Source organism: Peromyscus leucopus, chromosome 2 (assembly GCF_004664715.2).
Source record: "Peromyscus leucopus breed LL Stock chromosome 2, UCI_PerLeu_2.1, whole genome shotgun sequence".
NCBI classification, from domain to species: domain Eukaryota; kingdom Metazoa; phylum Chordata; class Mammalia; order Rodentia; family Cricetidae; genus Peromyscus; species Peromyscus leucopus.
In genome coordinates this window covers 142,925,696-142,953,687 of record NC_051064.1, presented here as the reverse complement: position 1 = coordinate 142,953,687, position 27,992 = coordinate 142,925,696, and the positions used below count along the sequence as shown (strand labels likewise).

Sequence of the window (27,992 nt, the reverse complement as noted above, 5' to 3'; positions counted from 1 at the left end):
CTTCTCAGTGTACTTCCATCATAACAGGTGGAAGGAAATGGAAAAAAAGTATTTGGACTCCAGCCTTTTATTCCACTGGGCTTTGGGAAAATCTCCACCTTGCACACTCCTTCTGTTTCTCTGGCTGATAAGCCCACTCATAAAAAGGAAGCTTAGCTAGGGCCAGACCTATAGACATCCACGGACACACCATGATCAGGATCCTGCTGTTATCCGCATTGGTGGCTGGAGGTAACTTTTATCTGGTGAAGCTGGGAACCAGATGCTCTTGCCCTTGCCTTACAGGAAGCTTGGAGCAGGGCATGATGACACACCCCTGTAACCCCGGCCTTCGGGAGCCTGAGACAAGAGGGTCATCATTTTTGTTATGTTTTGTTTTTTGTTTTTTTCGAGACAGGGTTTCTCTGTGTAGTTTTGGTGCCTGTCCTGGAACTCACTCTGTAGACCAGGCTGGCCTTGAACTCACAGAGATCCTCCTGGCTCTGCCTTCCAAGTGCTGGAATTAAAGGTGTGTGCCACCACCACCCGGGCGAGGGTCATAAATTGAATGCCAGCTTCAGTTCCCTGACAAATTCAAGGACAAGCTAGGAAGCAGAGTGAAGGACAGGACTCGCGGACCTATTAGACGACTCCAAAGCAAGGCTTTCCTGCTAGGAGTTACGTATGTCCACACATACAATCCCACTCTCTTTTCACAGCTCTCAGCTGCGGGTTCCCCACTTACGAGGCCCAGCACGATGTGAGCAGGGTAGTTGGGGGCCAAGAAGCCACCCCCAATGCCTGGCCCTGGCAGGTGAGTCAACCACACTGCTGGGTCTGTTACTTGGGCAGAGATGGGCACTTGGCGGGCACACAGCAGGCAGCCTGGGCAACTTCACCCATACAGCACATTCTTGCATCCTTGGCCAATTTGGGGGCTGAGAGAAAGGTAACTCCTCCAGGAGACTTCCAAAAGGAGCTGCCGGGGGGGGGGGGGCTGCTCTGAGACACACACTTGTAACGCCTGCTGACCTAAAGTTAGATGCTCGCTGGCACATACGGTCACCCTGTGAGTCAGTCACCCCTCCTATGCAAATATCCTTTGCTTGAAGGGACCAGTCAGGGCTGTTTATGCAAATTAATTCTTAATTACACTGTTACCAATGAAAATAACTGTTTCCTTACACTGATATAATCATAGCCCTGTCAAAACTGAAATTTGGCGCAGGCACAAATTACTAGATCTTTCATGGGAAGTGTGTGACCTTTATAATGGGTATGTTTTTAAAAATCTCTCTTACCTGGCATAATTTGCACTTAGCAGTTGAAAAGTTGGCTTTAGAAAAGAATTTGTGGCCGGGCAGTGGTGGCGCACGCCTTTAATCCCAGCACTCAGGAGGCAGAGGCAGGAGGATCTCTGTGAGTTTGAGGCCAGCCTGGTCTACAAAGCGAGTTCCAGGAAAGGCACAAAGCTACCCAGAGAAACCCTGTCTCGAAAAACCAAAAAAAGAAAAAGAAAAGAAAAGAATTTTTGTTGCTGTTGATTGTTTCGAGACAGGATCATAGGCCTGTAAGATCCAGACTTAGAAAACCATACCCAACACCAAATACATTCTATTTTGTTTTGTTTTGTTTTTTGTTTTTATTTTGGGGACAGGGTTTCTCTGTGTGGCTCTGCCTGTCCTGGAACTCGCTCTGTAGACCAGGCTAGCCTTCAGCAGATATCCACCTGCCTCTGCCTCCCAAGTGCTGGGACTAAAGGTGTGTGGCACCATCGCCCAGTTTTTTCTACAATTTTTAAATGTCAGAAGCATGTCTGTTTAAAATAGCTTTCCTGGGGAGCTGGAGAGAAGGGTCAGCACTGAAAAGCACTTGCTGTTCTTTCAGAGGACCCAGATTCAGTTCCCAGCACCCACATGGCAGCTCACAACAATCTGGAACTCCAGTTCCAGGCCATCCAGTGCCCTCTTCCAGCCTCCACAGGCGCTAGACAAAGCACATGGTACATACATGCAGGCAAACGCTCATACACATAAAATAAAAACCAGTGAGTATTCTTTTAGTTAGCTAGTTAGTTAGTTAGTTAGTTAGTTAGTTGTTTGCTTCTTTGTTTTGTTGGGTTCTCTCTATGTAGCTCTGGCTACCTTGGAACTCACAATGTAGAGGAAACTGGCTTCAAACTCAGAGACCCACTGAGGATTAAAGGCATGTGCCACCTAAGTACAGTGTGGACTAGTTAAGCTCTTTCCATGGGTCACATTAGAAATAGTTACATTCCTGCTGGTATTGGTGCACACAGCTGCCTTTCTTTGCTCATGTGCAAAATGGACATGACAAATAGTAAATGGTGCCCTGTAGGATCCCAAGTGATGAGAAATGACTCATGTGTTCAGTTCAGAAAGATGTGTGTCCATGGCAATGGCCATAGCATTTAATACTGTTCTACGGGAATTATTAACGATGCTGAGAGCCCTGTCCAAGTGGTCCCTATTTTCTTGATAAAGGAAGTGGGGACTCTGAATGATCGCCTCAGAGCCCAAAGCCACCCTGTTGAGTATGGGAAGAATCAAGATTCATATTTGATTCAGGGCTTGAGTATGTTGCTTAGTTGGTGTTTGCAGGAAGCCCTGGGTTTGATCTGCAGCACCACATAAAACTGTGGACATGTTAGTGGTGCATGAATGTAACCCTAGCATTCAGGAGCTGAAGGCAGGAAGATCAGGAGTTCAGAGTCATCTTTAGTTATATAAAGGATTTGAGACCACCTTGGAATACATAAGATCATAGCAAAAAAAATTTTTAAGCAACTTATTTTTTGGTCCCCTCCATGCTGTAGGGAAGCTACTTCTTTACTTCTCAAAAAACTTGCCTGGTTACCCTTCAAAACCAAAATCAATGGTTCAGTCCTGGCTTTTCTGCCCATGGGAAAAAGGTTTCTATCTTTAGGGAGGTTTTTGTGTTTTTGGTTTTTTTTTTTTTAATTTTAGATTGGTACAGAATCCTTTTGAGTATCTTTCTTCATTTTGTTTATTTTTAATTATACTTATTTATATTTTATGTGCATTTGAGTTTTGCCTCCATGTATGTCTGGGTGAGGTCCTGAAACTGGAGTTATAGACAGCTGTGAGCCGCCACGTGGAGGCTGGGAACAGACATCTCGTGGATGTCAGAGGATAACTTGCAGAAGTCGTTCCTCTCCTTCCATGTGGCTCCACAGGGTCCTGGGGATGGAACTCAAGTTGTCAGAGTTACTCACTGAGCCCTCTCACTAGCCCTCATGGGTCTGTCTTAAACATTTGCAGGTTTGGGACAGTACAGTGGACCAGCTGCTCAGGGGTGGTACCTGCCATGCTGAGCTGGGCCCTAAGCATCAATTGTGAATCAGGAAAATGCCCCCATCAACTTCTCTACAGGAAATATAATGGAGGCATTTTCTTTTCTTTTTCTTTTTTTGGAGGCATTTTCTCAATGGAGGTTCCCTCTTCCCAGATGACTCTAGTTTATATCAAGTTGACATTAAAGAAAAAAAAACTAACCAGTGTGTCCCTGCATTGCCACCCTCATCACTATTATCACCATCCCTCTCCCTCCTCCATCTTCTCTTCAGGTCTAGGACTCAAGATTAGGGCACACATGCTAGACAAGCTACATCATCCACAGCTCCTCCTATCTATTTCGTCATCTCTAGATTACTTACGATCCCGAATCACAGTGTCGTTGCTATCTAGATCATCATCCTGTGATACCGTTTAGTGAATGATGACAAGGGAAAAGTGTGTGTGTTTTTGTACAGATGCAAGTTTTTTTCCTTGAGTAGTTCTCATCTGTGGCTGTTGAGTCTGAGGTGGAGAGCTGGAAGGCTGGTGGTGTTTATCAAGGACCTACTATATACCGCCCATAGACCCCTAGACCACAGTACACAGGGGGGGTGGGATTCACAGAACTTACGTTAAAGTCAAGGAGCCGGGCAACAAAGAAGCCAGTGTGTAAAAAGCAATGCAGTAGGGGAGGTGTGTGCAGGTGTGCAGGTGTGTGTATACTTGAATGAGCATGTGTCTTAGTTAGGGGTTTTGTCGCTGTGATAATACATGGTGGTCAAAAGCAACCCAGAGAGGAAAGGGTTTATTTCAGCTTATACTTCCATGTAACAGTCCATCATTGACGGAAGTCAGGACAGGAACTGAAGAAGGGCACGAACCTGGTGGCGGGAGCTGATGCAGAAGCCATGGAGGGGTGCTGCTTACTGTCTTGCTCCTCATGGCTTGCTCATACAGCTTGCTTTCTTATAGCACCCAGGACCACCAACCCAAGGGCTGCGCTGCTTACAAGTGACCTGGGCCCTCTCACATCCGTCATCAGCGATTAAGAAAATGTACCCCAAGCTTGCTTACAAGCCAGTCTGGGGGAGGCAGCATTTTCTCGTGGATGTTCCCTCTTCCCAAATGACTCTAGCTTGTGTCAAGTTGACATGGTACTTGCCAGGACAGCATGCATGTGCATGTGTGCACTGTTCTGGATGGTGTTGTCATAGAAACTTGATGGAGAGGGTGGCATCAAGTAGAGACCAACAGGACAGGGAGGAAGTTATGCTAGCAGACCGCCACTGCAAACACCCCGAGACAGAAGTGGTTCCGCCTACCTGGATAACAACTTGACAGAGGTCTGTGTGGCTGGCGCAGGGGGAGGTGAGCGTCTGCAGGGTCAGAGAAGTGATGTAGGGCCTCATCACATTACGTTATGTGAGAGCAGTGTCTGGATGGTCTGGGCAGGGCAGTCCTCGTCAGACTTCCATTAATAAAGGACTGCTCTGGCTGCTGCACACTGAGAAAATATGGGTGACTGGGCATGTGACTCACACTGCAGTCTCAGCACTTGGGAAGTAGATGCAGGCAGTTTGGGGGGTTAAAGGTCAGCCTGGGCTGTATAGCAAGACTCTGTCAGAAATGAAAGGAAAGAAAACGTAGGATGAGGGGTGGGATAAGTGCTACAGTGCAGGCCCACTAGGTAGCCCAGGCTGGCCCAGAATTATCCTCCTGTCTCAGGATCCTTTGTGCTGAGATTACACATACATTACCACGCCCTATTTAATGTTTTATATACATATATGTATATATATATACATATATATATATATAAATCATGGATTTGTGTTCATTTTTGTTGTTTTAAGACAAGATTTCATATAACCCAGGCTGTCCTGGAACTTGGTACATAGCCAAGTTTGTCCTTGATCCCCCGGCCTACACATCCCAAGTGCTGGGATTATAGGCATGTACAACCACAGCCAGTTTTGTGTTAACTTTTTTCTATACAGCATTAAAATGCTTTTTACAGTAACTAGGTTTGGTGACACACATCTGTAGCCCCAGCTCAGGAGGTGACAGCAGGGGTCGGGGGCTCTAGGTCATCCTTGGCTTTGTACCAATAGACCCTGTCTGGTGGGGAGGAAAAGGTTTTGAACTCGGTGGTTGAGGATATCCCCTAAGTACAGGACCTGAGGCAAGTGCCCTGCCCACCTTGCCGTCCTCCACGGCTCTCCCACCCATGCACCTGTGCTTCCCCTCAGGTCTCCCTGCAGTACCAGTCCGCGGGGAAGTGGTACCACACCTGCGGAGGCTCCCTGGTGGCCAACAACTGGGTTCTGACAGCTGCCCATTGCATCAGGTAACCAATCACCTTTCCCTGCTTACCCCACTGTTCACCCTATCATCGGGTGACACTCAGCCCTAGAGCAAGGATCCCCAAGGGGCCTGATCCGTGTACTGTAAAGGAGCCTGGAGAGCCGCTACTTGCCTGGCTGAGGCACAGGCACAGATCTATCTCTGGTTTAGTGTTGTTGAGTTCCCCGGTCCATACATGGCACACACCGAGTGCCTTGTGCCAGGGAGGATGCAGAGGAGGGAGAAAGCACCTCCCTCCTTGGGAATACCAGTGACGGTTCTGGACAGGGAGCTGTTTCCTTCATGACACTCTGCATTGGAGCGCCCTTGTTCACTGAGGCTGGAAAAAAGAGGTCACTGACCTGTCACTCTGCCCTCACAGTAGTTCCAGGACCTACCGTGTGGTGCTCGGCCGGCACAGCCTCTCCACCTCGGAATCTGGCTCACTGACTGTTCAGGTCTCCAAGCTTGTGGTCCATGAGAATTGGAATGCCGACAAGATCGCCAACGGGTACATTCTGTCTTGTCCGGTGCTTTCAGGGGTGGGGTTGGCAGCCACACAGAGAAGGGTCAACCCACCCCTCCTCTGCCCCTTCTGTGTGGAAGAGAAGGAGCTCTCTTGTAGAGATGGAGCCACCCCCATAGCTGCTGGGGCCCATGTGGGAGTGGTGGAGTTACCAGAGGAGGGAGACGCCAAGGCTGTGGGAGGTTCTGCTACCCTGCCTGCTGGGTCAGCCTGGGATTGTACGTGGGAAAACGACAAAAGCTGGAAACCGGTAGGCAGGAATAGTCAACACCCTTGGTGTTCTACCTTTCTCCTGATCCAGGAATGACATTGCCCTGATCAAACTGGCCAGCCCAGTGACCCTGACCAGCAAGATCCAGACAGCTTGCCTCCCATCTGCGGGCACCATTCTTCCCAACAACTACCCCTGTTACGTCACAGGCTGGGGCCGGCTGCAGAGTAAGTGAGAGCAAGCAGGGAACCCCAAAGCCTGGCAGGGCAGGGAGGTGGTGTCACCTCCGTCCCTGGGGTGTTTGGCTGCCTTGGAGGGACAGGCTAGCAGAGATTGCTAAGCACACCTGGTTCAAATCTCAACTCTCCCCCTATTAGCGATGTGATTCGGGCACATTGCTGAGCCTCTCTGGTGGCTTCCTCATCTGTGAAATGGGGTGAAGAACGGCGGAGGGAGGAAGGGTGAGGTAGCATCAGTTAACAAGGTGCAGGGAAGGTGAAGGAAGTCAGTCCAGAGCAGCACTTATGACTAGTAACTGTACGGTAAGGGAGAAGTATACAGGCCACACCGTGCATTTTATGTGGCCCAGGGCCAGAGCTCAGAAGAACATGTACTCTGTGACCTCGGGCTTCTGGAGCCCTGTGAAGTCCCCAGAGCTCTCACCAGAACCCCGTCTCACGGTCTAAAGCCGGGCCAGCTTTGATTGGTTAGTGTTCTGGTCACTGGTGATTGGTTCAGGAATGAGCACCTGACTCAAGATAAGCCAATAGGAATTGGGGATAGAGAAGACGCTATCTCAGACATTGGTGGTAGCCGTTTTCTTCTCTACCGAGAGGAAGGAACCCTGTCTTCCAGCAAGGAAGCTGGAGGGAGAGGAAGGGAGGTAGCTCAGGCTTCTTGGACAGACAGACACGCATTGCTCAGCACGGGCCCTTTGGAAAAACCACTTAAAGCCTAGTTCCTCATTTGTAAAGTGGAAAGTCGATGAAGATCAAAGATGCGTGTGGAGTGCTCTGGACCCCGGACAGTGCCAGCCAAGTGTCGAGTGTGTGCTAATGAGAGCAGTCTTGGGCAAGATCCTTAAATCCCGTGGCTTCTGGGCCCCATCTGTCTGTCACACAGGAGTAAATATCGCTGTGAGGACTGGCCTGTTTGGAGAGCCTGGTCAACTGCAATTGAGGGGTGACGATGAGGGCCGGGGTGATAGCTCAGCTGGGAAAGTGTCTGCCTTGTAAGCATGGGACCCGAGTTCCAGCCTCAGAAGCCGTGTAAAGAAGCCAGGTTTAGCGGTGTGTACTTCTAATCCCAGCTCTGGGAATGTGGAAAGAGGCAGATCCCTGGGGTTCAACGGCCATCCAGCCGAGCCTAATTGGGTGAGCCCTGACCCAAAAAGAGTGACGGCACGACAGCAGCGGTTCTCAACCTGTGGGTCGCAACCCCTTTCAGGGTCACATAGTAGATATCCTGCAGATCAGATATTTACATTACGATTCATAACAGTCGCAAAATTACTTTTATGAATTAGCAAGGAAAATAATTTTATGGTTGGGGGTCACCACAACATACAGAACTGTATTAAAGGTTCAAATCATTAGGAAGGCTGAGAACCACTGCACAAGAGGTTGCCCCGGACCTCTACATGGAGAGAGAGAGAGAGAGAGAGAGAGAGAGAGAGAGAGAGAGAGAGAGAGAGAATATGAAAATGAACTTTATCCTGGCCAACTATGGCAGTGATGTCGGCAGTGTTTTTGGGGCCATGAGGAAAACTACCTTCATCACAGATTTTTCCTCCCAGCTAGAAGACTCTCTGTCATAGTTAAGAGAAATCTGCAGAACTAGCCTAGCAAAAGAGGAATCCTAACTCAAGTGCAGACACACGGCTAGGTGTCAGGAATATTCCAGAAAAAGGAGTCTAAACCTGTAAGAAATCATAAGCTTTCCTTCAAAGAGTCTTTCTGGCTTCACCTTTCTCTACATAAAAAGGCATCCACAGCCCACAGCTCTCTGGCTTTCATTTCTCTTTCTCTCTTTATGCACTTGCCAAAAAATCTCAGAGGAAGGAGCTCGTTGGCTTTAGCCTGAGTCAGGTTCACCCCTGAACCAATCACCAGTAACCAGCAACCAACCAATCAATTGAGGGCACGGTGTAAACTAACATGGCCGCCCTCCCTGCAACTCGAGAGTGGGAGAAAGTGATATAGACCAGACCAGACGGACAGAAATCTAAGCAGTGATGCTTACCCACCCCACCCCTGTGCTGTATGCACAGCTGGCAAGCTCCAGGCATCCTCCTGTCTCTGTCCCCACCCCCACGGCCACACTTGGCTCTTTCCACAAGCACCGGGGATCTGAACTCAGGTCCTCAAGCTTTCGGGCAAGGACTTCACCGACAGTCGACAGCCTCCTTCTTACTCGGAGTCTCTTTGCCCACTCGCACCTTCTCTCTGGTCTCCTCCAGCCAACGGGGCCTCTCCCGACGTCCTGCAGCAGGGCCGCCTGCTGGTTGTGGACTATGCCACCTGCTCCAGCGCCAGCTGGTGGGGAAGCTCTGTGAAGACAACCATGGTGTGCGCTGGTGGCGATGGTGTGACCTCCAGCTGCAATGTGAGTATCCACCACCAGGTGTCCCAGTCTACAACCAAACGTGGCTGGGATGGTGGCGGGGGTGGGGATGGGTGAAGTGTTGGGGGGGTATCCTAGGATCCATCTCTCCCTCCTTCCTAGGCAGGAGCCTTGGAAACGGTTCTGGACCATTTCAGAGCCTGACCTCTGTTCTCACAGTCCCCAGGAACGATGCTTTAATCTCCATCACCCTGTAGCATCCTCTTGGCCTAACTGCTAGGGAGTCTTTAGTTTTTCCTTGGAGCTCATCCAGGTCTCTCATTACTGTCATCCCCCTGTAGTGGCCCCTCGGGTAGCCACTAGAGAAGTCTTCTTAAAGACTGTCATGAATCAAAGGACTTGCTACAGGCAGATTCTTCAGAGGAGGACAGAGGGGGAGAGGGTCCCCACACCTCAAATACAGTCAGTGCCTTGACTGCATAGACCCCTCACTCCATGGTCCTCTACAGGCAAGTCCTAGCCTCTGAACACTCAGTTGCCTTTTCCAATGAACTCAAGAAACTCACATTGGCCTCATTGGCTTAAAAAGAGAAGAGGCATAAAAAGTGCTTAGCTGCAATTTGGGACACATGGCAGCACTAGGGAGGGTGAGGCAGGGGGATGGTTGCATGTTTTAGCTCAGCCTTGGCTACATGGAAAGACCCTGTCTGGGGTGGGAGTGGGGGGATGTGAGCAAAGCCGGAATAATCCACACCTGTAATGCCAGCATTTATGAGGCTGAAGCAGGAGAGCCACATTGTGAGGCCAGTCCCCAAATAAAGACATGCCAGCTCCTGTAAATAAGGTGCCACACACAGCCTGTGACCGTAAGGCTGGCCTCAGAGGACAGTGACCTCATAGAAGAATAATAATAATATACTAAGAACTAGGCCCCATTGGGCATCTCTTCCTCCCTCCACACCCGACTCTGGCTACCTCAGGGGGACTCCGGTGGACCACTGAATTGCCAGGCATCTAACGGCCAGTGGCAGGTGCATGGCATCGTGAGCTTTGGCTCTACTCTGGGCTGCAACTACCCCCGCAAGCCATCTGTCTTCACCAGGGTCTCCAACTACATCGACTGGATCAACTCGGTAAGAGGCACCAGCCCCAAGCCCACCGTCTGCCATGAGGCCTGCAGGGGTTCCCAGAATCAGCAAGTGTATCTCACTTCTTTTTCTGGCCATATAGGCCCAGCCCCCACCCTCCAATGCAGTCAGTGATCATATGTATTTACAAAGCCCACACCCAATGGTTTGAGACCCCTACAGCCTTAGTTATTAGCACTTAATTCCCCTAAAGAATGCTCCCCTACCCCTCACAAGATGACCAACTGTTTCCATTTGCCCCAGGACAAAGGACTATTCAGTTCTATGTTGTGCCACTCCCAAGCAAATAGGACTGAGTTTATCTTCCTGTGCCTATGTATCCCCAGAGAGTCTTCTCCAGGAAACCCAATTTCCTTTTTACTATATAATAACCACAAATTATTAAGAGTAATAGGGGGAATGTAGGCAGTAAAGTACACGCCTTTCAAGTACAGGGACCTGAGTTCAATCCCCAGAATCCATGTAAAAAGCCAAGCATGGAAGCCCGTGCTTGGAATCCCAGTGCTGGGGAGGCTGAGACAGGATCCCTGAGACAAGCTGGCCAGCCAGAGCAGCTGAGGATACAGACAGACAGAACAGCAGGAAACTGGCATAATCAAAGAATAGAAGGAACACCAAGTCTGAAGAGGGATGCTAGGAAGGGAGGGGGTTCTGCCCACACAGTGTTTTGGTTTGGTTTGGTTTTTCGAGACAAGGTTTCTCTGTGTAGTTTTGGAGCCTGTCCTGGATCTCACTCTAGTAGTAAACCAGACTAGCCTCGAACTCAGTTTGCCTGGCTCTACTGGCATGCTGGGATTAAAGGCATGCACCACCACTACCCGGCCACACCACATGGTGTATTTTAATCCACTTCCGTGTAGCCACCCCCTTGGTTTGTTTTGCTGTAAAATGGACTTGAACTGAATGGACTCCTCAGCGAGGAAGGTGGCACTTGTGACGGGGCCCATAAAGCAGGGAAGCTGCCATTGTCTCATCATCTCCAGCTCAACTTGCAGGGAACCTTAAATTGAGTTAGATGGCTAGAAAACCAAATATGAGCTGGCAGCTGGGAGCATGTGCCAGAGGGAGAGGCCGCTGTCAAAGCCAGCCTGAGGCTGCTTCCACGTTTGCCCACTCACACTTGCCAGCTTCTCAGTCATGTGTCTGTGTGCTGGTTCTGTTCGGCCCCCGCTGGACTCAGCCCCAGAGCTTCCAAGATTGTTAGAGCTCAGAAATGGATCAGTGAGATAAAGGCGCTTGGTGAGAAGCCTGATTGATGACCCGAGTTCAATGCCTGGGACCCACATAGTAGGAGAGAACAGACTCCACACTTCCACACTTGTGCTGTGATGCACGAGAGAGAGAGAGAGAGAGAGAGAGAGAGAGAGAGAGAGAGAGAGAGAGAGAGAGAGAGAGAGAGAGAGAGAATAAATGCTTTTTTTAAAAAAAAAAAGTAGGGAAAAGCAGAAAATCAAGAGTTTTTTTCCATTTTGGTTTGTTTAGATTGTGAACTGGGTAAGACAGCCATGTCTACATTTTGGCAGAGGGAAATAAAGCCAGTTTAGCCATTTCAAAAGAGCCTCGGTAACTGGAAGGAAAGATGCTTGTGGGCTTTGTCTCGGGCAAATCCTAGGATCTTTTGTGGTCCCAGCTGCTGCATTAGTCACTATGCAGCTGAGCCTGGCAGCACCTTTGGGACCCAAAGTGTGACTTGTTGTCCCAACACCTGCTGTTCCCAGCCACAGACACAGGCAGACACAGCAAGGCAGATGGCTGGGGGGGGGGGGGTCAGGAAAATAAAAAAAAACCTTCCTGGGCACCTGGGCAGTCCTTGCATTCTCAGGAGAGCAGTCAGTGCAGCAGAGTGCTGGGCGGGGCAGGGGTGGGGGTTGGGGCGGCGCGGGCGGCGGTGACGCAGGCAGCAGCAGGAGCAGAGGGCTGAGCAGCCAGCTGTCCCTGGAGAAGGCTGCCCAGGCAGCTGCAGAGGAGCAATGGGAGCCTCACATGGTCCCCGCCCAAGGCCACACTGTGTGTGCTGCAGCCTCGAGTCTCCAACAGCTGCAGCCCTGGGAGCACCTGTCTAGACAGTAGTAGGTGATGAGCCAAGGCCAGCAAGCTGCCAAGAAAAGGCACAAATGAGGCGATCAGGAAGCCCGAGGCATTTCATCCTTTCAGCAAATGTCCACTGAAAAATGTCAACATGGGATGCTTCAGCAATCACAGCTTTATTGTTCTGTTCAGAAAGGAATAATTTCTGTATTGAAAATACTGTTTATAAAAAGAATATAGGAGTGTATTAAGTAAGCAGTGATGATCCTCTCGCTTTAACCTTTGTTCCCATTCTACAGAGGGAGTCACTGTGAATTACATGCTATGTGCTCTTCGGGCTTTGTGTAGATGAGACCAACATACAGAACAAAACAAAACCCTGTACTGCCAGACGTGGTGGTGCAGGTTTGTGATGCCCAGTACTTGGAAGGCAGAGGCAGGAGGATTGTTTTAAGGCTAACCTGGGCTACATGAGACAAAACCAGCCTAATGTAGCCAAGCATGGTGGTACACCACCTATAATCAAAACACTTAGCCTGGAATGGTGGTGCATGCCTTTAATGCCAGCACTTGAAAGGCAGAGGCAGGTGGATCTCTGTGAGTTCAAGTTCAGCCTGGTCTACAAAAACAAGTTCCAGGACAACCTGGGCTGTTACACAGAGAAACCCTATCTCAAAACTGCCCCCTCGCCCCAGAAAAAAAAAAAAATACAGGCTGAGGCAAAAGGATTACAAATTAAAACGCCACAACTAGGTGTGTGTATTGTCTTCTAACCAAAATCCACAATCACAGTCTGCTTGTTCAGTGCACTCAGCTGTCACCTGTCACTCTGAACCGCTGTGAGGTATCCACAGCACAAATGTCAGGAGGGATGGTTCATCTGTGTTCTGTTTTTAATGCTCACACTGCTGCAGTGAGCGACCTTAGACGAGGATCCCTGTACGCAACTCTGAATGCCCGAGCTATAGAAAGCAACAGCTCCCCTGGGCGAGGGAGCCTGTATGTTAGAATGCACGGGGAATCCCAGCACAGGTGGAGGTGAGAGGGTCAGGAATTCAAGGTCATCCCTGGCTACATAGCAACGTTGAGGCCATCCTGGGCTATAAGAAACTCCCATCTCAAAAAAAAGATACACCCAAAAAACGTATTTGATCCTGCTAATGGTCTTGGAAAGCAAGTGACATCCCCCCAACCCATACACTATGTTAGTGCCTCAAAGAGTAATCTTAAGGAACAAATTAGCCCAGTGTGGTGGCACACATCTTCAATCCCAGCACTTGGGAGGCAGAGGCAGGCAGCTCTGTGAGTTCGAGGCCAGCCTGGTCTACAGAATGAGTTCCAGCACAGCCAGAGCTACGTAGTGAGACCCTGTCTTGGAAAAAACAAAGAAACAAATGACATCCAAAGCCACGCCCACCTGTGCACTTGTCATGTGCTCACTAGAGATTCATACTCTGGTTCTGAAGCCCCAGCAGAGCTCCAGGCTAAGACCCCTCTTTACAGGAAGGGAAAGCCGTGAGCATGCCCTTTCTCCCTGAGAGTCACTGAACTCAATCACTGCTCAGCCATCAGGCTAACCTCACCTTCTCCTGTGTGTCCTGCAGGTGATTCAAAAGTACTAAGCAAAGATGGCCCTGGGACTGCCACCTTGGAAATGTCACACAAGGAAAGCAGTAATAAAGTGACTATATGACTCACACCCTGGTACGAGTCTGTCTTATTATTAACCAGACACCCGAACCTCAGGGCCCTGGAAACAAAGCCTGTGGAGGAGCCTGGTGTGGTGGTGCACGCTGTAATCCCAGTGCTCAGGAGGAGTCAGGATGGAGATTTTGAGGCCAGCCTAGGCTACAAAGTCAGAACCCAGCTCAAAAATAAACAAGGCTTGGCACCTCTACCGTCTGAGCTCAAATGGATGTTCATAAAGCAAAGATACCGAAACCAGAAAAAAAAGAAAGCTAAGTAAAAGTCGGGACAGCTTTAAAACCCCCAGGGGCAGCACCTTCTCCAGGGAAGCCCAGCATCCCACCACTGCAGTCACTGCCGTCAGGGGACAGGTTCACTGGGCGGAAGACGCTGGGAGACAGAGGTGGGACTCAGGATAGCCGAGCTCTGTCCAGCTGTCTCCGGCAGGGTAACCATGGTCCTTCAAGACAGGAGATGATCTGTGGGCGCTCCTGGGGACTCCCGCAAGTCACCTCCTGGGCTGCGACAGGGATCTTAGAAGACGTGGAGAAATGCTCAGAAAATACAAAGGTCTGCTTTGTAGGGAAGAACAGAACAGGAGTGGGGGGTGACACGGGCCCTTCCTTTGGCCCAAGGTTTATTTTTTAAGAATAAATAATGCGTTAAAGTTAGAATGAATCCTTCTGGAAACTTCACCGAACTCACAGATCCAGGTGTTCACACTGGGCCAGCTGGACTGTGGGTCTGGGAAGGAGAGATGCTGGTGTGTCTGAGCCACAGACCGCTGCGGACAGTGGTCCTCCAGTGGAGGCTGTTATGTCCCCTAGGGCACGTGTGACAATGTCTGCAGACATTTCTGGTTGGCAGAACTCAGGCGGGGTGCTCCTGGCAGCTTGCAGGTAGAGACCAGAGATGGCTCAAAATACCCTGCAATACACAGGACAGTCCCATGACAGGATTACGCCACCCCACATGTCAACAGTGCAGCAGCAGAGAAGCCCTGCTCTAGAGAGGACCTGGGGGTCCCAGGCCACAGTCCCTAACCACAGATGAAGAGGCCAGGTGGCAGCCACAGCGCTCTGTTCCTCTCTCTCCACTGCTCTGTATCTCTCACCAACCCGGAAGCTGCTAGGAGCCCGTCTGCCACGGAAGGGGAAAGAGCAGCCTGCCCCAGTTCCAAAAACCTGGCTTTGCAGGACAGTCCTGGCCTCAGCCACGTCCAGGCCACGAAGGTTTAGGGGAGGACATTGAGGCAATAAGCCGCCCCAGTCTCATTAAATTTTAAAAAACAGTTTTTTCCGGAGGAAGTTAAAACAGCCAGGAATCTGCTTATAAATCCCCTTCTCAGAAACAGCATTAGCGACCTGCAAAACAGAACCAGAGGTGGTATTTATGAGTTCAGTGTCCTTGTCGGAGGCCATACCTGAGGGCGAGGGTCACGAAGGGGCATCTGAAGGAAGGCCACTCCACCTACACCCTCCTCAGGTGGGTTGGGGAACAAACACCTCAGCTACTGTAAAAGAACGGAAAACTCAAGTTTTCTAATACAAAAATTCACAATTCCAATCAGACTGAAAGGCTGGGGTAAGGAAGATGGGGAGTGGGGGGACCCGGAGACCACACGTGCTGCTTGGCTGTCCCCGTCCTGTAGGTGCCCCTCAGGACCAGAAGAGACTCCTATAGCCCTGAGGTGTGCACCTCAGCAGAGCAGTGGAAACCCACAGGGCCCTCGTTGTTGTGGAGTATTATTTAACTAGGCAAAGATGTGTTTCAGTTGTTTATGCTGCGGAATATCACTTTAACTGTGTGAAGGTGTGATACATTTGTTTGTGCTGCATTTGTTTACTCATGTAAAGATGTGTTGCATTTGTTTCACCTTGCCTGCCTAAGGCCCCTGATTGGTCTAATAAAGAGCTGAATGGCCAATAGCTAGGCAGGAGAGAGATGAGTGGGGCTGGCAGGCAGAGAGAATAAATAGGGGCAGGAGACGGCCATGCCAGGGGCAAGAAGCTGGGCAGCCACCAGCCAGGCACAAGAAGCAGTTAAAGTAAGATGTACAGAAGGAAAGAAAAGTAAAAAGCCCCAAGGCAAAAGGTAGATAAAGAGAAACAGGTGAATTTAAGTTTAAAGACCTAGCCAGAAACAAGCCTCAGTTAGGCCGAGCATTCATAACTAGTAAATCTCCATGTCATGATTTGGGAGCTGGTTGGTGGCCCAAAAGAAAAAGCCTGGTACACCTCGTGGGGAGCAAGTGCCTGAGTTGGTGGCTGGCTGCTATGAAGCAAGGCACCACCATGCCCTTTCCCTGTTCATTCTCATTGAGGCCTCCAGGAAGGGGACACTCTAGACAGAAGCACAATGCATGATGGTCAAGAGTCAATGCCATGGGGCTCTAGATGTAGCTCAGTTGGGAGGTTACTTGTCTAGCATGAACGACACCCTGGATTTCACCCCAGCACTGCACAAATTGGGTGTGGTGCTTAACACCCATAATCCCAGCACTTAAGTTCAAGTTCATTGTTCACTATACAGGAAGTTGTAGGCCAGCCTGGACTACATGTGACTCTATCTAAAAAGAGGGCATGTGGGGGATCCCACGGGGTTAAGGGAGAGGCACATGGCCAGGTTTCAGGGTACCGTGTTCTTGCCACTGAGCCACCCCACCTGGCACTTAAGACCACTCTGTCGTCTGGGTACCGGGTGTCTGCCTGGGCATCTGTCTCTAAGGAGGCAGGGGAAGACAGCACCTTGCGAAGAGGACAAATGTCATCGCCATGGTCACGTTCCTCATTGAGAGGCAAGGCGCTCGCTCCCTGATTCTCAGCCAGAGCCCACCAGCCCTGGCAGCTGGCTAGGGCCTGCTGCCCTGCCCTCCAGGCCTCCCCGCCCCTCAGGAAGAAGTACTTACCCTGAGGAGGAGGGACTGCAGGTCTTCAGAGCGGGCCCACTGCTCCAGGACGCCGTCCAAGGTCTCAATGTACCAGGAGCCACTCTTCTTGTCTCTCCAGGAGACAAACCCTGCGGGAGGAGAGGACTGAACTCTGCCGGAGCAGCGTGGCACACTCCTTGGCAGAGTATGCGGGCTACGGCCAGATCCAGACTGTGGCTCACAGACAGGTGGCAAGGGCGGCCCCATCCCTGTGGCTCCCGCTACTCTTCACCCTCAACCCCACTTGACTGGCGGAGGCTCCCATCTCCTCAGTCTGGAAACCAAGGTTCTGGGAAGTCAGGGGCCTCAAGAAGGTTGAAGGATGTACCTCACGGCTCCCTTACCACCACACGCCCAACACTGCGCTGAGGGACGTGCCGGCCCCTCCCTCGTTTACTCTGCAGGACAACCCCAAAAGGTTACTGTTCTTAATCTGCATGCCAGTCTGAAGCCGCGCCTGCTTCCCCGTGAGCAGCGGCTTAGGAGAGGTGAAGTGATTGCCAAGGACCTCCGGCACAGGTGAGCTCACCTGGAAAGGTGGAATAGGATACGAGGATGTCACTGGGGGTGGGCAAACTTGACACGGCGTCCAGCTGGTCAGAGGTCCTTGGGCCTTCCTGGTACGGGACAGCGTCTGGCTCAGAGTCGCTGTCAAAGGCCCCACCTTGGGAGGAAGGGCAGGCCACCTGAAAGCCATGGTCTTTCTGCTCTGCAGGGGCAAAAACAGACACCCAATGTCACCACACTGTAGAACACTGTAGCACCTGGACCTGAAGGCGTCACTTGTGAGCACTGCCAATGTTGGAAGGAAACGAGCTGGATGTGGTGAAGCACACCTGTTTTGTCTTGAGACAGGGTCTCACTAAGCAGCCCTGGCTGGCCTTGGACTCACAGAAATGCATCTGCCTTTGCCTCCCCAGTGCTGAGATTAGACACATAAGCCATCAGGCCTGGCAGAGTATTAATTTTTAATTGTGTGTGGAGGTGAGGTTTGTGAACATGCATGCAGTTGCACACAGCGGCCACAAGGGGGTGATGGATCCCCTGGAGCTGCAGTTACTGGAAGCTGCCCAATGTGGTTGCTGGGAACTGAACTGAGTCTTCTCCAACAGTATGTATGCACTCTTAACCACTGCGTCATCGAACTGGGTCCTCTACACAGTATGCACTCTTTACTGACCCATCTCTCCAGGGCCTGGCCTTGAATTTTGATCACCCTGCTTTGGCTTCCTAAATAGCTGAGATTACAGGTCTGTGCTAACAGGCCCAACCATTTGTATTTTTTGAACTACCCTAATCATTTTATGGTATCCCAAAGAGGAAATCCAAACTATACCAAACAGGGGGCCAACAAGATGGCTCAGTAGGTACAGGCACTTGCTGCCAAGCCTAATTAGCTGGGTTTGATGATATGTGCCATTAATCCCAGCACATGGGAGGCAGAGCCAGGTGGATCTCCAAGTTCAAGGCCAGCCTGGTCTACAGAGCAAGTTCCAGGAAGGCCAGGGCTACACAAGAAACCCTGTCTCGAAAACTCAAAAAAATAAAAATAAAAAGAGGTCTGAAAATAAGACCATTAATATGTGTGGGACCAAAATCCTACTTGCTACTGAAAGTGGGTGAGATTGGGAGAAGCAGACAGGCAAACTGTCGCTGTCCTGGAAGCTGGCATCCCACTCAGCTCTGTTCCTAGTTCCCTGTCTTTCAGGGGTCAGAGCCGGCGCGCCATCGCAGACACCCTAGATCAGGAACAGGGTGAACAAGGGGCATCTCCGTGGTGAACAAGGGGCATCTCCGTGGTGAACAAGGGGCATCTCCGTGGTGAACAAGGGGCATCTCCGTGGTCTAAGGGCACAGGGCAGCTTCTCCCACCGTGCTGTCAACATTCTGCTGGAAGAGCACTGGCAACAGGAGGGGCATGAGGTGACCCTGGGCCCTTCGGCAGGGCGGGGGAGTGCAGGAAGGGATCCCCTGGGACAGAATGGCCAGAGTTCCTTGTCATTATCTAGCCTACCACACTAAAAGACCAGTATCTATTTGTTTTGTTCTTAGGTGTGTGTGTGTGTACGTGTATGAATGTGAACATGTGTTTGTGAGTGCACACGTGAGCACATGCACGTGGGGACCAGAGGACAATATCGAGTATCTTTCTTAATCATTCCCACCTTGTTTTTAGAGACAAGGTCTCTTGCTGGACTGGCTACCCAGCAAGCCCAAGAGACCTCCTTCCTGTCTCCACCTCCCCGCACTGGGATCACAGGTAGGCACCACTGTGCCTGGCTTTTCTGTGGGTGCTGGGACTCTGACTCAAAGAGCTCCTTGTCTTCATGGCAGGCATTTACAGATGGAGCTATCTCCCCTGACCTACTTTGTTTTTACAGAAATTCTGGGGCTGAAGTCATCGAAGTCACATGGGCCTGTGACATCACTGTACCAAACTCCTCAGATGATGTTAGGCCTGTGGCGGCTAGGCGGAAGTCCTGCTATACACCACTGTGTGTGGAGAACCCCCTGGACTCAGTGAGGGGCTAGGTGGGAAAGGGAGCAGGCAGTGGCTCCTTACCTGCCAGCTGTGCTCACAGGGGGCTGAGTGCCACTTACCGCCACCACAGGCCTGGATGAAGAACAACTTTGGTTTCCCGCCCAGGCTAGGGCAGCCAGTCCCATTGAAGATGTTCACAATTTTCTCTATGGACACGGAGCATCCATCTGTGCCATAGACGGCACCTGGGAACTGCAGGTGGCTGGCCTGGAGGACATGGCACTTTGGTTATAAAAATAAGACTCTGGGTAGAAATCCAGAGGTCTGTCCCAAGCCTTTGTGTGGGGAGGTCAATATTCAGAAGGCCCTAGGCAGGGACACCCATTGACAGAGACAGAGCGGGCTGTTCAGCATCAAGTCCAAGGGGCCTGACTTGTTTAACCATGGGAGCCAAGGATTCTGAGAGTGCAGGCCAGCTGTGTCCAGACCAAGTGTTCCCACACCACCTGTCAGCATCACCCAAAGATTGCATAAAATACTGGTTTCCAGGCCTCGCCTAGACCTCCCAAGTCAGACTTCTAGTCCTCCAGCCCCTCTGAAGCAGCTAAACACAGAGCAGCATTTATTTTGTTGTTGTGTGTATGTGCACATGGATGCCCACATGCATGTGGGGGTCAGAAAACAACTTGCAGGAGTCGGCTCTCTTACACCATATGGGTTCCGGGTTGCCAGGTTTGGCAGCAAGCACTTCTATCTGCTGGGCCATCTCGCTGGCCCCCAGTCCCTCAACTTAAAAGATGAAGGATCTGAGACCTGGGCAGGGGTAGGGACTTAGCCACTAATGCACCAAGCAGCTGACGGATCCCAACATCCTGTGTTCCACCCAACAGTAAAGGGCCTGGAATATACAACATGGAGCATAGAGGAAGTGCAGGATGCAGCGGAGGTGAAGGATGCAGCGGAGGTGAAGGATGCAGCAGAAGTGAAGGATGCAGAGGAAGTGAAGGGTGCAGCGGAAGTGAAGGATGCAGCGGAGGTGAAGGATGCAGCGGAAGTGAAGGATGCAGCGGAGGTGAAGGATGCAGCGGAGGCAAAGGATGCAGTGGAAGTGAAGGATGCAGTGAAGGTGAAGGATGCAGTGGAGGAGAAGGATGCAGCGGAAGTGAAGGATGCAGTGGAAATACAGGATGCAGCGGAAGTGAAGGATGCAATGGAAATACAGGATGCAGCGGAAGGATTGTTGCATTTGGTTTCTGAACTGGAGAAGACAGCTTTGTGGACAGGTCTTTCTCAATTCTTCCTTCCCGTACTGGACAGAGCTTCCCCTGTCCCACCCACGAAGGCAACTCCTCAGAGGAAGACAGCAGAGAGAGACAGGGCCTCACTTCCTTCTCTCCAAAGCTAAGGGTGCCGTGGACACAGACGGGACATTGCTACTGCAGGGCCTGTCAAGGCTCAAGAGGGGAGGCTTCCTACCTGGCAGCCATGAGAGAGGATGACCACCACAAAGCAGTCCAGGGCATGGTGATCCCGCTGTGCCATCTCCACCAAAGCCGCGACCATTTTCTACAAGGGAAGGCAGCAGGTAAGACAGAGGCACCAATGGAGAGCTGGCCTACAGGGTCCAGCCAGAGGCCATGACACTGCACGCTGCTCCCAACACTGAAGTCATGAGGGGCACAGTCAACATACTGGCGCCATTTGGAGGAAAAGACGCTATGCGTGGTCACCAGCCATTTAATCTCCGTGATAGTTCTACAACAATGATTACTCTTGCTTCTAAACAGGGAAACTGAGGCATAAGAGGTTGGGGGTAGGCACTGAGAAAGCCAATCCTCAGACTCTCTTTCTCTAAGTCTGATGCTTGAACCATAGCCAGCTGCCCATATCACTTCCCACAGTCCTATGGACATGGAGGCTTGCGTGGGACGTGTCCCTTGTGGGACAGTGACTGACCTTGGCAGTCAGGTCGTTCTTCACCTCCACCATGAAATGCAGCCAGCGGAAGCGGCGCTGAAGCCTCTCACAGTCCACACTGGAGCCGGTGCGCATTCTGAGCCCCGAGGAAGGGCAGAAGTTCACATTGTTGATGATGAGGCAGTGGCCACAGGGGTCCGCATCCATGGTGTATGCCTGCACAACGACAGATGTCCAGTGTCACCAGGGGGGCTCAGTGCACTCCTCAGGAGAGGCAGTTAAGAGCACTGGCTGCTGTTGTAGAGGACTTGGGTTCAATTCCCAGAGCTACATGGTAGCTCACAGCTGTCTGTAACTCCAGTTCCAGGGGCTATGACACCTTCTTCTGGCTTCTGTGTGCACTGCAGACATGTGGTGCACAGACATGCATGTAGGCAGAACACCCATACACATAAAATAACTCCTTAAAAATACCAAAACAAAGCCGGGCGGTGGTGGCGCATGCCTTTAATCCCAGCACTCGGGAGGCAGAGCCAGGCGGATCTCTGTGAGTTTGAGGCCAGCCTGGACTACCAAGTGAGTCCCAGGAAAGGCACAAAGCTACGCAGAGAAACGCTGTCTCGAAAAACCAAAAAAAAAAAAAAAAACCCAAAACAAAACAAAACAAAAAAAACCAACCAACCCAGACACATTCACCCCAAAGGGACTTTAAACACCATGCAACTTAATGGCACTGGCCCAGGGCTCACCTGAGGGGTACATGAAAGGTTCTGTCACGGCAGTCTCAGGCCAGGGCCACACTCTGATCTCCTGACACAGCTTTCACCCCAGGCTCAGACCCAGGAACTTCCTCTTCCACGGCCTGTCCATGGGTCTGATCACTCTAAGTGAATATTCCTCTGCCTGACTTTTCCCTCCCCAGCAGAGGGCTCTGCAGGTTAAGTGGTCCTTGTCCCCAATAAGGAGAAGTCCAGCAGCACATGGGAGCCAGAGGGTATATAGATGGGAAGGACAGCCTGAGAGGCTTGCCCTGGAGTGGACATCCTCGCCGATACAGCTCTTCTTTAGGTTTCAAATCTGACTCTACGGGGGCAGAAGGGCGGATGGGCTGGGACAGAGCACTCCAGCTGGGGTCAGAAGTCATGGAGAGTGGTGACTGGAACCAAAGTTCCCCAGCCAGGCAGGGTTCCTCAGCTCCTAGCTCACCGGAAGGGAAGGGCTTGGGGACAAAGCCAACTTTAATTATACGAGGACTCACCATAGCTCTATGACCCTTGATCTGCTCTGGAGCACCTGCAGAACAAGAGAGAAGAAGAACATGGGTGCTGGGGTTCAGCTGGGAAAGGCCACGGAGCTGTGAAGACAGTCCCCACAGCAGGACTTCGGAGAGGAGAGCCAAGCGACCGAGCCACCATGGAGAAGTGACTAAAAGTTGCCAACATTAAACACACACTTCCACCCCTGAAAAGAGCTGGCCAAGAGCGTTCACTAGGGTCTTACTCAAAAACCTCGAAGTGTGATTCGGCCACTCAGGGGGACATCCTAAAGAGAAGCCAACTAGTTATCCACACAATGTCCTGGGTAACCCAGAGAGCACAAGGCTATGTTAGAAACAAACAAGCCAGCCACTGAAATACAGACCACATGACTCCATTTCTATGAACTCCATAGCAGAAAGGAGTAAGGGAGGTAGAGGTAAGGGACAGAGAGACAGTTCTGTGCATAAGAGCAATGGCTGCTCCCGTGGAGGATCCAGGTTCGGGTCCCAGCAAACACACACACACAGCAGTTCCCATTCATCCTTAACTCCATTTCCAAGGCACCCTAGTATGGCCTCTGTGGGCACCAGGCATGCATGCAGTACACATACATGCAGGGAAAACACTCATAGATATTAATAAAAAAAACAAATAAACCTGTACAAGTTTCTGCTCCAAGTTTATGCCTTGTATTCCTGCCCTGACTAGTCTGTAACTTCAGGGAATCTGACGCCCTCTTCTGGACTCCAATGGCACTGCACTCATGTGGACATACCCACACATAAATACACGTAATTTTTACAATAGAATAAAAATATAATCTTAAAGAAAGAATAACCCATGTGTCTATCAACAAAAGTGTGTGAAGTGCTTGTCATACATAATGAAGACCTGAGTTCCATCCCCAGAGCCCACATAAAAAACCCAGGCACAGTGGCACGTAACTCCAGCACTGTAAAGGCAAAGACATGCAAGCAGATCCCTGGGGCTCACTGGTAGCCTAGACTCTTCTATCAGTTCCAGGCCAGTGAGAGTCCCTATCTCCAAAATCAAAGTGGGGAGGGAACCAGAGAGAAGGCTCAGTGGTTAAGAGTACTTACTGCAGCTGGGCAGTAGTGGTGGCACACACCTTTAATCCCAGCACTCGGGAGGCAGAGGCAGGTGGATCTCTGTGGGTATGAGGCCAGCCTAGTCTACAGAGTGAGTTCTAGGAAAGCCAGGGCCACACAGAGAAACCCTGTTTCAAAAAACAACAACAACCACAAGAAAACAAAAACAAAAACAAAAGTACTCACTACTCTTATAGGGGCCCTGGATCCAGTTCTCAGTACCTATATAGTAGTTTACAACCACCTGTAACTAGTTCAGGATACCCGCCACGGTCTTCTGACTTCTGTGGGTTTCTGCACTCATGTAGTACACACAAAACACTCAGGCACACACACACATTCACATAAAACAAATATAGGATGTCTTCTGAAGAGTGATACCCAAAGTTGTCCTCTGACCTACTGACACATGCGCTCCTGCACAAATGGCACATATGGGCACGCATGCCCATGCCCATGCGTGCACGCGTGCACACACGCATTTGCACACACACACACACACACACACACACACAGAGAGTAAATAACTTCAGGTAATTCAGAGTGGGAACTACTGCCACCTAGCACTGAACAAGAGTGGACTGCAGGTCTGCACAACACCAGGACTGGAATGCAGATATGATGGGTGAAAGGTGCCGACTCTACAGAGCTCCTAAGGGAGGATTTCATTCTCGCTGATGTACAAAGATAAGCAAAAATGACAGACGTCGACGAACCCACAACAGCAATGACCTCAGTTGCAGGAGTGGGTACTGACTGAAGAGACAAGGTCTCCTAGGATACTAAAATGTCCTGTAACGTGACGTGTGGGATGTGGCAACCTGTGTGCACACGCACTCGGGTAAAAACCTTCCAGCTGGGGTGTATGCTTTTCACTGCATGCTGTTGTCATCTTCCTGGCCCTGGGCTTACCGGGCTGAATCTAATGGTATCTACCAGGCAGGGCTGCAGGGACGTAGGAGTATACATCATGCAATACATACGTGTGCAGGGCAGAGTCCTAATAGCTTCCCCACACCTTCTGTCAGGCGTGGGTACTTTCCATCATCCACCAGAACCCAAAGGCAAACCCTGAACAATAGCTCCTTCTGGAAACACTCAGAGAAACAAGGAACATCCAAAACAAACTCTTGCTTTTCAGATGGGCTGTCAAAATGACATCTTCTAGAGAATACTTGGAATATTCCATGCATCTCCTATGAGCATTCACTAAGACAAATATTAGAATTAAATTCTGAATCTCGACCCACCAATTTGTACCCAGTCACCCCCCGAATAACCTCACTGCACCTAACCAACAACACATTCTCTCAATACTCACAGACATCATGAGTTCTGCCAGAACCACTGTCTACTGGCCTGGGCGTTTCTGGTCTGAGAACCTCTGGCCTGAGCCGAGCAGGCCAGAGCTCTTCCGGCCCCAGCACTACTGGGGTGAGGTTTCCCAGGGCAGGCGGCGATGGGTCCGGCTTCACTACTCTCTGCTCCTTTGGCTTGAGTCCCATGGGTCCCAGGACCACAGGTACCAGTTGGTTTAGGGGTTTAACAGCCTCTGGAATCTGCTTGGCTGCTTTCCGACTGGTTCGCAAGAGTGAAGCCAGGGTGTCTTGGCCTGTGTCCTCTAAGCAGGAGATGAAGAGAGGGAGGGCCTGCCTCCCTCGGGTCTCAAGATCTGTGACCAGCTGCCTGGCCTGATCCCGCCGAGACCCAGAGCCTGCCCGCTGTTTGGAAAGAAAAACCAGACACTCATTACCCAGGGACATTTGTTGACTCTCACCCTGTCTCCTTCCCACTTCTCATGTAGCATAAGCCTGGGGCAGGTGGGCAGAAACTAATTCAGCAGCGTGCTGAGTGCATGTCCGTCCCTCTGTGGCCTTTGCTTGTCTATCCACAGCAGTGCCTTCAAAGACGCCTACTGTGAGTCCAGCACTGTGCTAAGTGCTAATCAGCCTGACTAAAAGTAGCAAAGTGGTGGCGAATGGTTTACATGAGTTACTTAACTTTTCTAAATTTGTTGCTAACATGTAAGTAAGTAAGGGAATTGAATACAGAAATCAAGATTTCCAGCCTCTCCTTTTTGGAGGAAAGAGGTTGTTTTACTTTGTATGGGGGCAGGGCTTTCATTTTTGTTCTGGGGAAGAAAAAAGTTCTCAAGTAGCCAAGACTGGCTTTCAACTTCCTACATAGCTAAGGATGACCTTGAACTTCTGACTCTCCTGCTCTTGCTTTTGGTTTTGGTTTTGTGTGTGTGTGTGTGTGTGTGTGTGTGTGTGTGTGTGTGTGTGTATTGTGTGCTGGGTCCCTGAGGAAGCCAGAAGCGGGTGTCAGAACCCCTGGAACTGGAGTTACCACCCTGACTGCCCTAGAATTCTGAGATCTTCCTGCCTCTGCCTCCTGAGAGCTGGGACTAAAGGCCTGTGCCACCATCCCGCTGATTTTATTATTAATTGGTACATTCTTCTATTTCTCCTTCACTGGACCAGACCAGGATCCTAGATGATAATACATATTATCAGATGCTGGAGACAGTCTTCTAGGCAGTCCCTAAGGGCCTGCCACACATAGGCTCTCAGGAAGAAATATTCCCTTTTCAGGCCTGTGTTGAGGGGTCAACTGTTACCTACATCAAATCCCTTTTTCCCCAAAATCCTTCATAAAGCATTCACTTTATACATAAAGGCCTGACCAAAGAAGACAGGGCATGCTGGGTGGTCCTGGTGTTGTGTCCCACACAGAAGTGCTTCACCACTGTTATCTCACTCAGGAAACTGAGGCTCAAAGAGGGTAAGTGACTGGTACAATGCGCCAGTGCAAGGCTAAGGTGGGTGCCTAGGGCTCTTACACTTGAGCAGGAAAAATAACAGCCTACTTTCCCGAGAGAAATCCGAGTATTAACATGGTGCAGTTTACAGTCGCTTTAGCAAACACTCCGCAAAAGAGGTGCTTGGGGTTTTTCTATTTATTCTTCCGTACTCCATAAGAATCTGGAGGATTAACGGGGCTAAATTCTGGAAGGTTTTGAAAATGGAGTTCCCACGCCACGGTTTCCCATGGCGCACGGTGCAAGGCAGTGAGAGGAGGGCAGGAGCTCCGGGGTAGCTTCAGCGAATTTCCCAGTCTCCATCAGCGCCGCGGGAAAAACTGGGGACGCAAGGGGGCGGGGCGCACCTGGATATCCTCAATCATGTCCCGAGTGAAGAGCTCTCGACTCAGCAGAGCGTCCCAGATCTCGGCGACCTGCAGCTCGCCCACTAGGCGCATCCGACATCGCCGCAGGAGCTGCCGATCCGCTTCGTCCATGGCGGGCCGATTACGGTACCCCGAGTTCCGTCCGCTTCCGGCCCTTGGGTCCCGCCCCCGCCCCCACGCTCCGCCCCGCCCCCACGCTCCGCCCCATATCGCTCTAGCAAGGGATCCTGGCCAGAGGAGGCCTTGAGGGCCAGCGGTCACTGAGACTCATCTATGAGGCTCCGCCCGGCCCCAAGGCCCGTCCCTTGCGCCCACTCGGCCCCGCCTCCCCGACACCTCACAGCACCCCCACCCTCCTCCCACCTCCACCTCCCACTCTCCCCCCTCCCTCTAACGCGCTCTCTGCCCCGCCCGGCACTTCGCCACGCCCTAAGACGTTCCAGCCACGCCCCCAGCCCCTTCAAGCCCCGCCCTGGCACTGCACCTCAACACCCTAAGACCCGCCCCACGTGATATTGCTCCGCCCCTAAGACTCGCCCCTACGTCGACGTTCCTCCGAGCCTCCTAGACCAACACCCGGTCCTACGAGGTCCCTTCGCCCCGCCCCTAGTTCCGCCCTCCCTCTCCTCGGTTCTTCCCCCCGCCCCTAGGACCCGCCCCCATCCTGCTGCTCAGTCCCTCCCCTGGTCGAGCACTCAGGCCCCACCCCACATCTTTTTCCCTACGGCGCTATTCCGTCGTGGACCTGGCCTAGCTCTCAGGTCCCGCTCCTGCTCCCTCGCCCCGCCTCTAACACCGCCCACATAACATTGCTCCGCCCCCTTAGGCCACCCCCACCTGACTTTGCGTCCCGCCCGCCCGCCGCCGCGTTCCTATCACGCCCCCATGACTCTCTAGGTTCTAGGCTGTGTGGTTCTGTTGCTTCCTTGCACGTTTCTTCTTAGCAGTTGTGGCACCTTTTCCCCGGACGTAGCGACCCTACTTCTACAGACACTCGAAAGGTCACACTTACTGGCAAGAGGAAAGGAAGCCATGTCTAGAGGTCTGTCCCACATCATTCAAGCCCCTTGCTGGTTGTGACTTTTTTGTAAAGCCCCATCCTTGCGGCTAATGAAACCTCACGTCTCCCTCCTTGTCCACTACTCCGTGTGTTGCTTCGCACTATCGTGAGTCATCCAAATAAGCCCACACAGACTTCCATCTCCCTCTCCTCTCCTTCCCTCCCTCCCTGCCACCTCCTTCGGAGAAACTGCCAGGAATCTGGTCCTCTCTTCTCTAGGTTTTGTACCACTCATTTCACGAATCAA

The 27,992-nt window shown here is 51.2% G+C and overlaps 2 protein-coding genes across 3 annotated transcripts; one reads left to right on the top strand and one right to left on the bottom strand.

The window, feature by feature from the left end:
• The first annotated feature begins 185 nt into the window (after window positions 1-185).
• On the top strand, window positions 186-14,067 carry LOC114700898 (chymotrypsin-like elastase family member 2A). The gene is made up of 8 exons (XM_028880738.2): window positions 186-231; window positions 699-793; window positions 5,546-5,643; window positions 6,022-6,150; window positions 6,467-6,603; window positions 8,835-8,980; window positions 9,919-10,071; window positions 13,719-14,067. Exons 1-8 carry the CDS (start codon window positions 192-194, stop codon window positions 13,734-13,736), a joined length of 816 nt encoding a protein of 271 aa, XP_028736571.2. The 5' UTR covers window positions 186-191; the 3' UTR covers window positions 13,737-14,067.
• Window positions 14,068-14,401: 334 nt separating this feature from the next.
• Casp9 (caspase 9) lies at window positions 14,402-26,841 on the bottom strand. Of its 2 annotated transcripts, XM_028880669.2 has the most exons (9): window positions 26,665-26,841; window positions 24,818-25,217; window positions 22,387-22,421; window positions 21,168-21,344; window positions 20,688-20,777; window positions 19,331-19,478; window positions 17,259-17,438; window positions 16,709-16,818; window positions 14,402-15,164 (listed from the first exon to the last, which is right to left on the bottom strand). In XM_028880669.2, the coding sequence occupies exons 1-9, from the start codon at window positions 26,794-26,796 to the stop codon at window positions 15,075-15,077; spliced, it is 1,362 nt and encodes a 453-aa protein (XP_028736502.1). In that variant the 5' UTR covers window positions 26,797-26,841; the 3' UTR covers window positions 14,402-15,074. The 2 variants fall into 2 exon arrangements, with proteins under 2 accessions (XP_028736502.1, XP_037059061.1); XM_037203166.1 differs by lacking the exon at window positions 19,331-19,478.
• Window positions 26,842-27,992: the final 1,151 nt, after the last annotated feature.

Excerpts from the sequence above, each read along its gene's own strand:
- LOC114700898 (XM_028880738.2), top strand. The coding sequence starts at position 192 with ATGATCAGGATCCTGCTGTTATCCGCATTGGTGGCTGGAG. Across the intron at positions 794-5,545 it reads CCAATGCCTGGCCCTGGCAG|GTCTCCCTGCAGTACCAGTC; the intron begins GTGAGTCAACCA and ends GCTTCCCCTCAG. Across the intron at positions 6,604-8,834 it reads AGGCTGGGGCCGGCTGCAGA|CCAACGGGGCCTCTCCCGAC; the intron begins GTAAGTGAGAGC and ends GGTCTCCTCCAG.
- Casp9 (XM_028880669.2), bottom strand. The coding sequence starts at position 26,796 with ATGGACGAAGCGGATCGGCAGCTCCTGCGGCGATGTCGGATGCGCCTA. Across the intron at positions 22,422-24,817 it reads TGGCAGAACTCATGATGTCT|GTGCTCCAGAGCAGATCAAG; the intron begins GTGAGTATTGAG and ends CTTGTTCTGCAG. Across the intron at positions 15,165-16,708 it reads TGCAGTCCCTCCTCCTCAGG|GTCGCTAATGCTGTTTCTGA; the intron begins GTAAGTACTTCT and ends TCTGTTTTGCAG.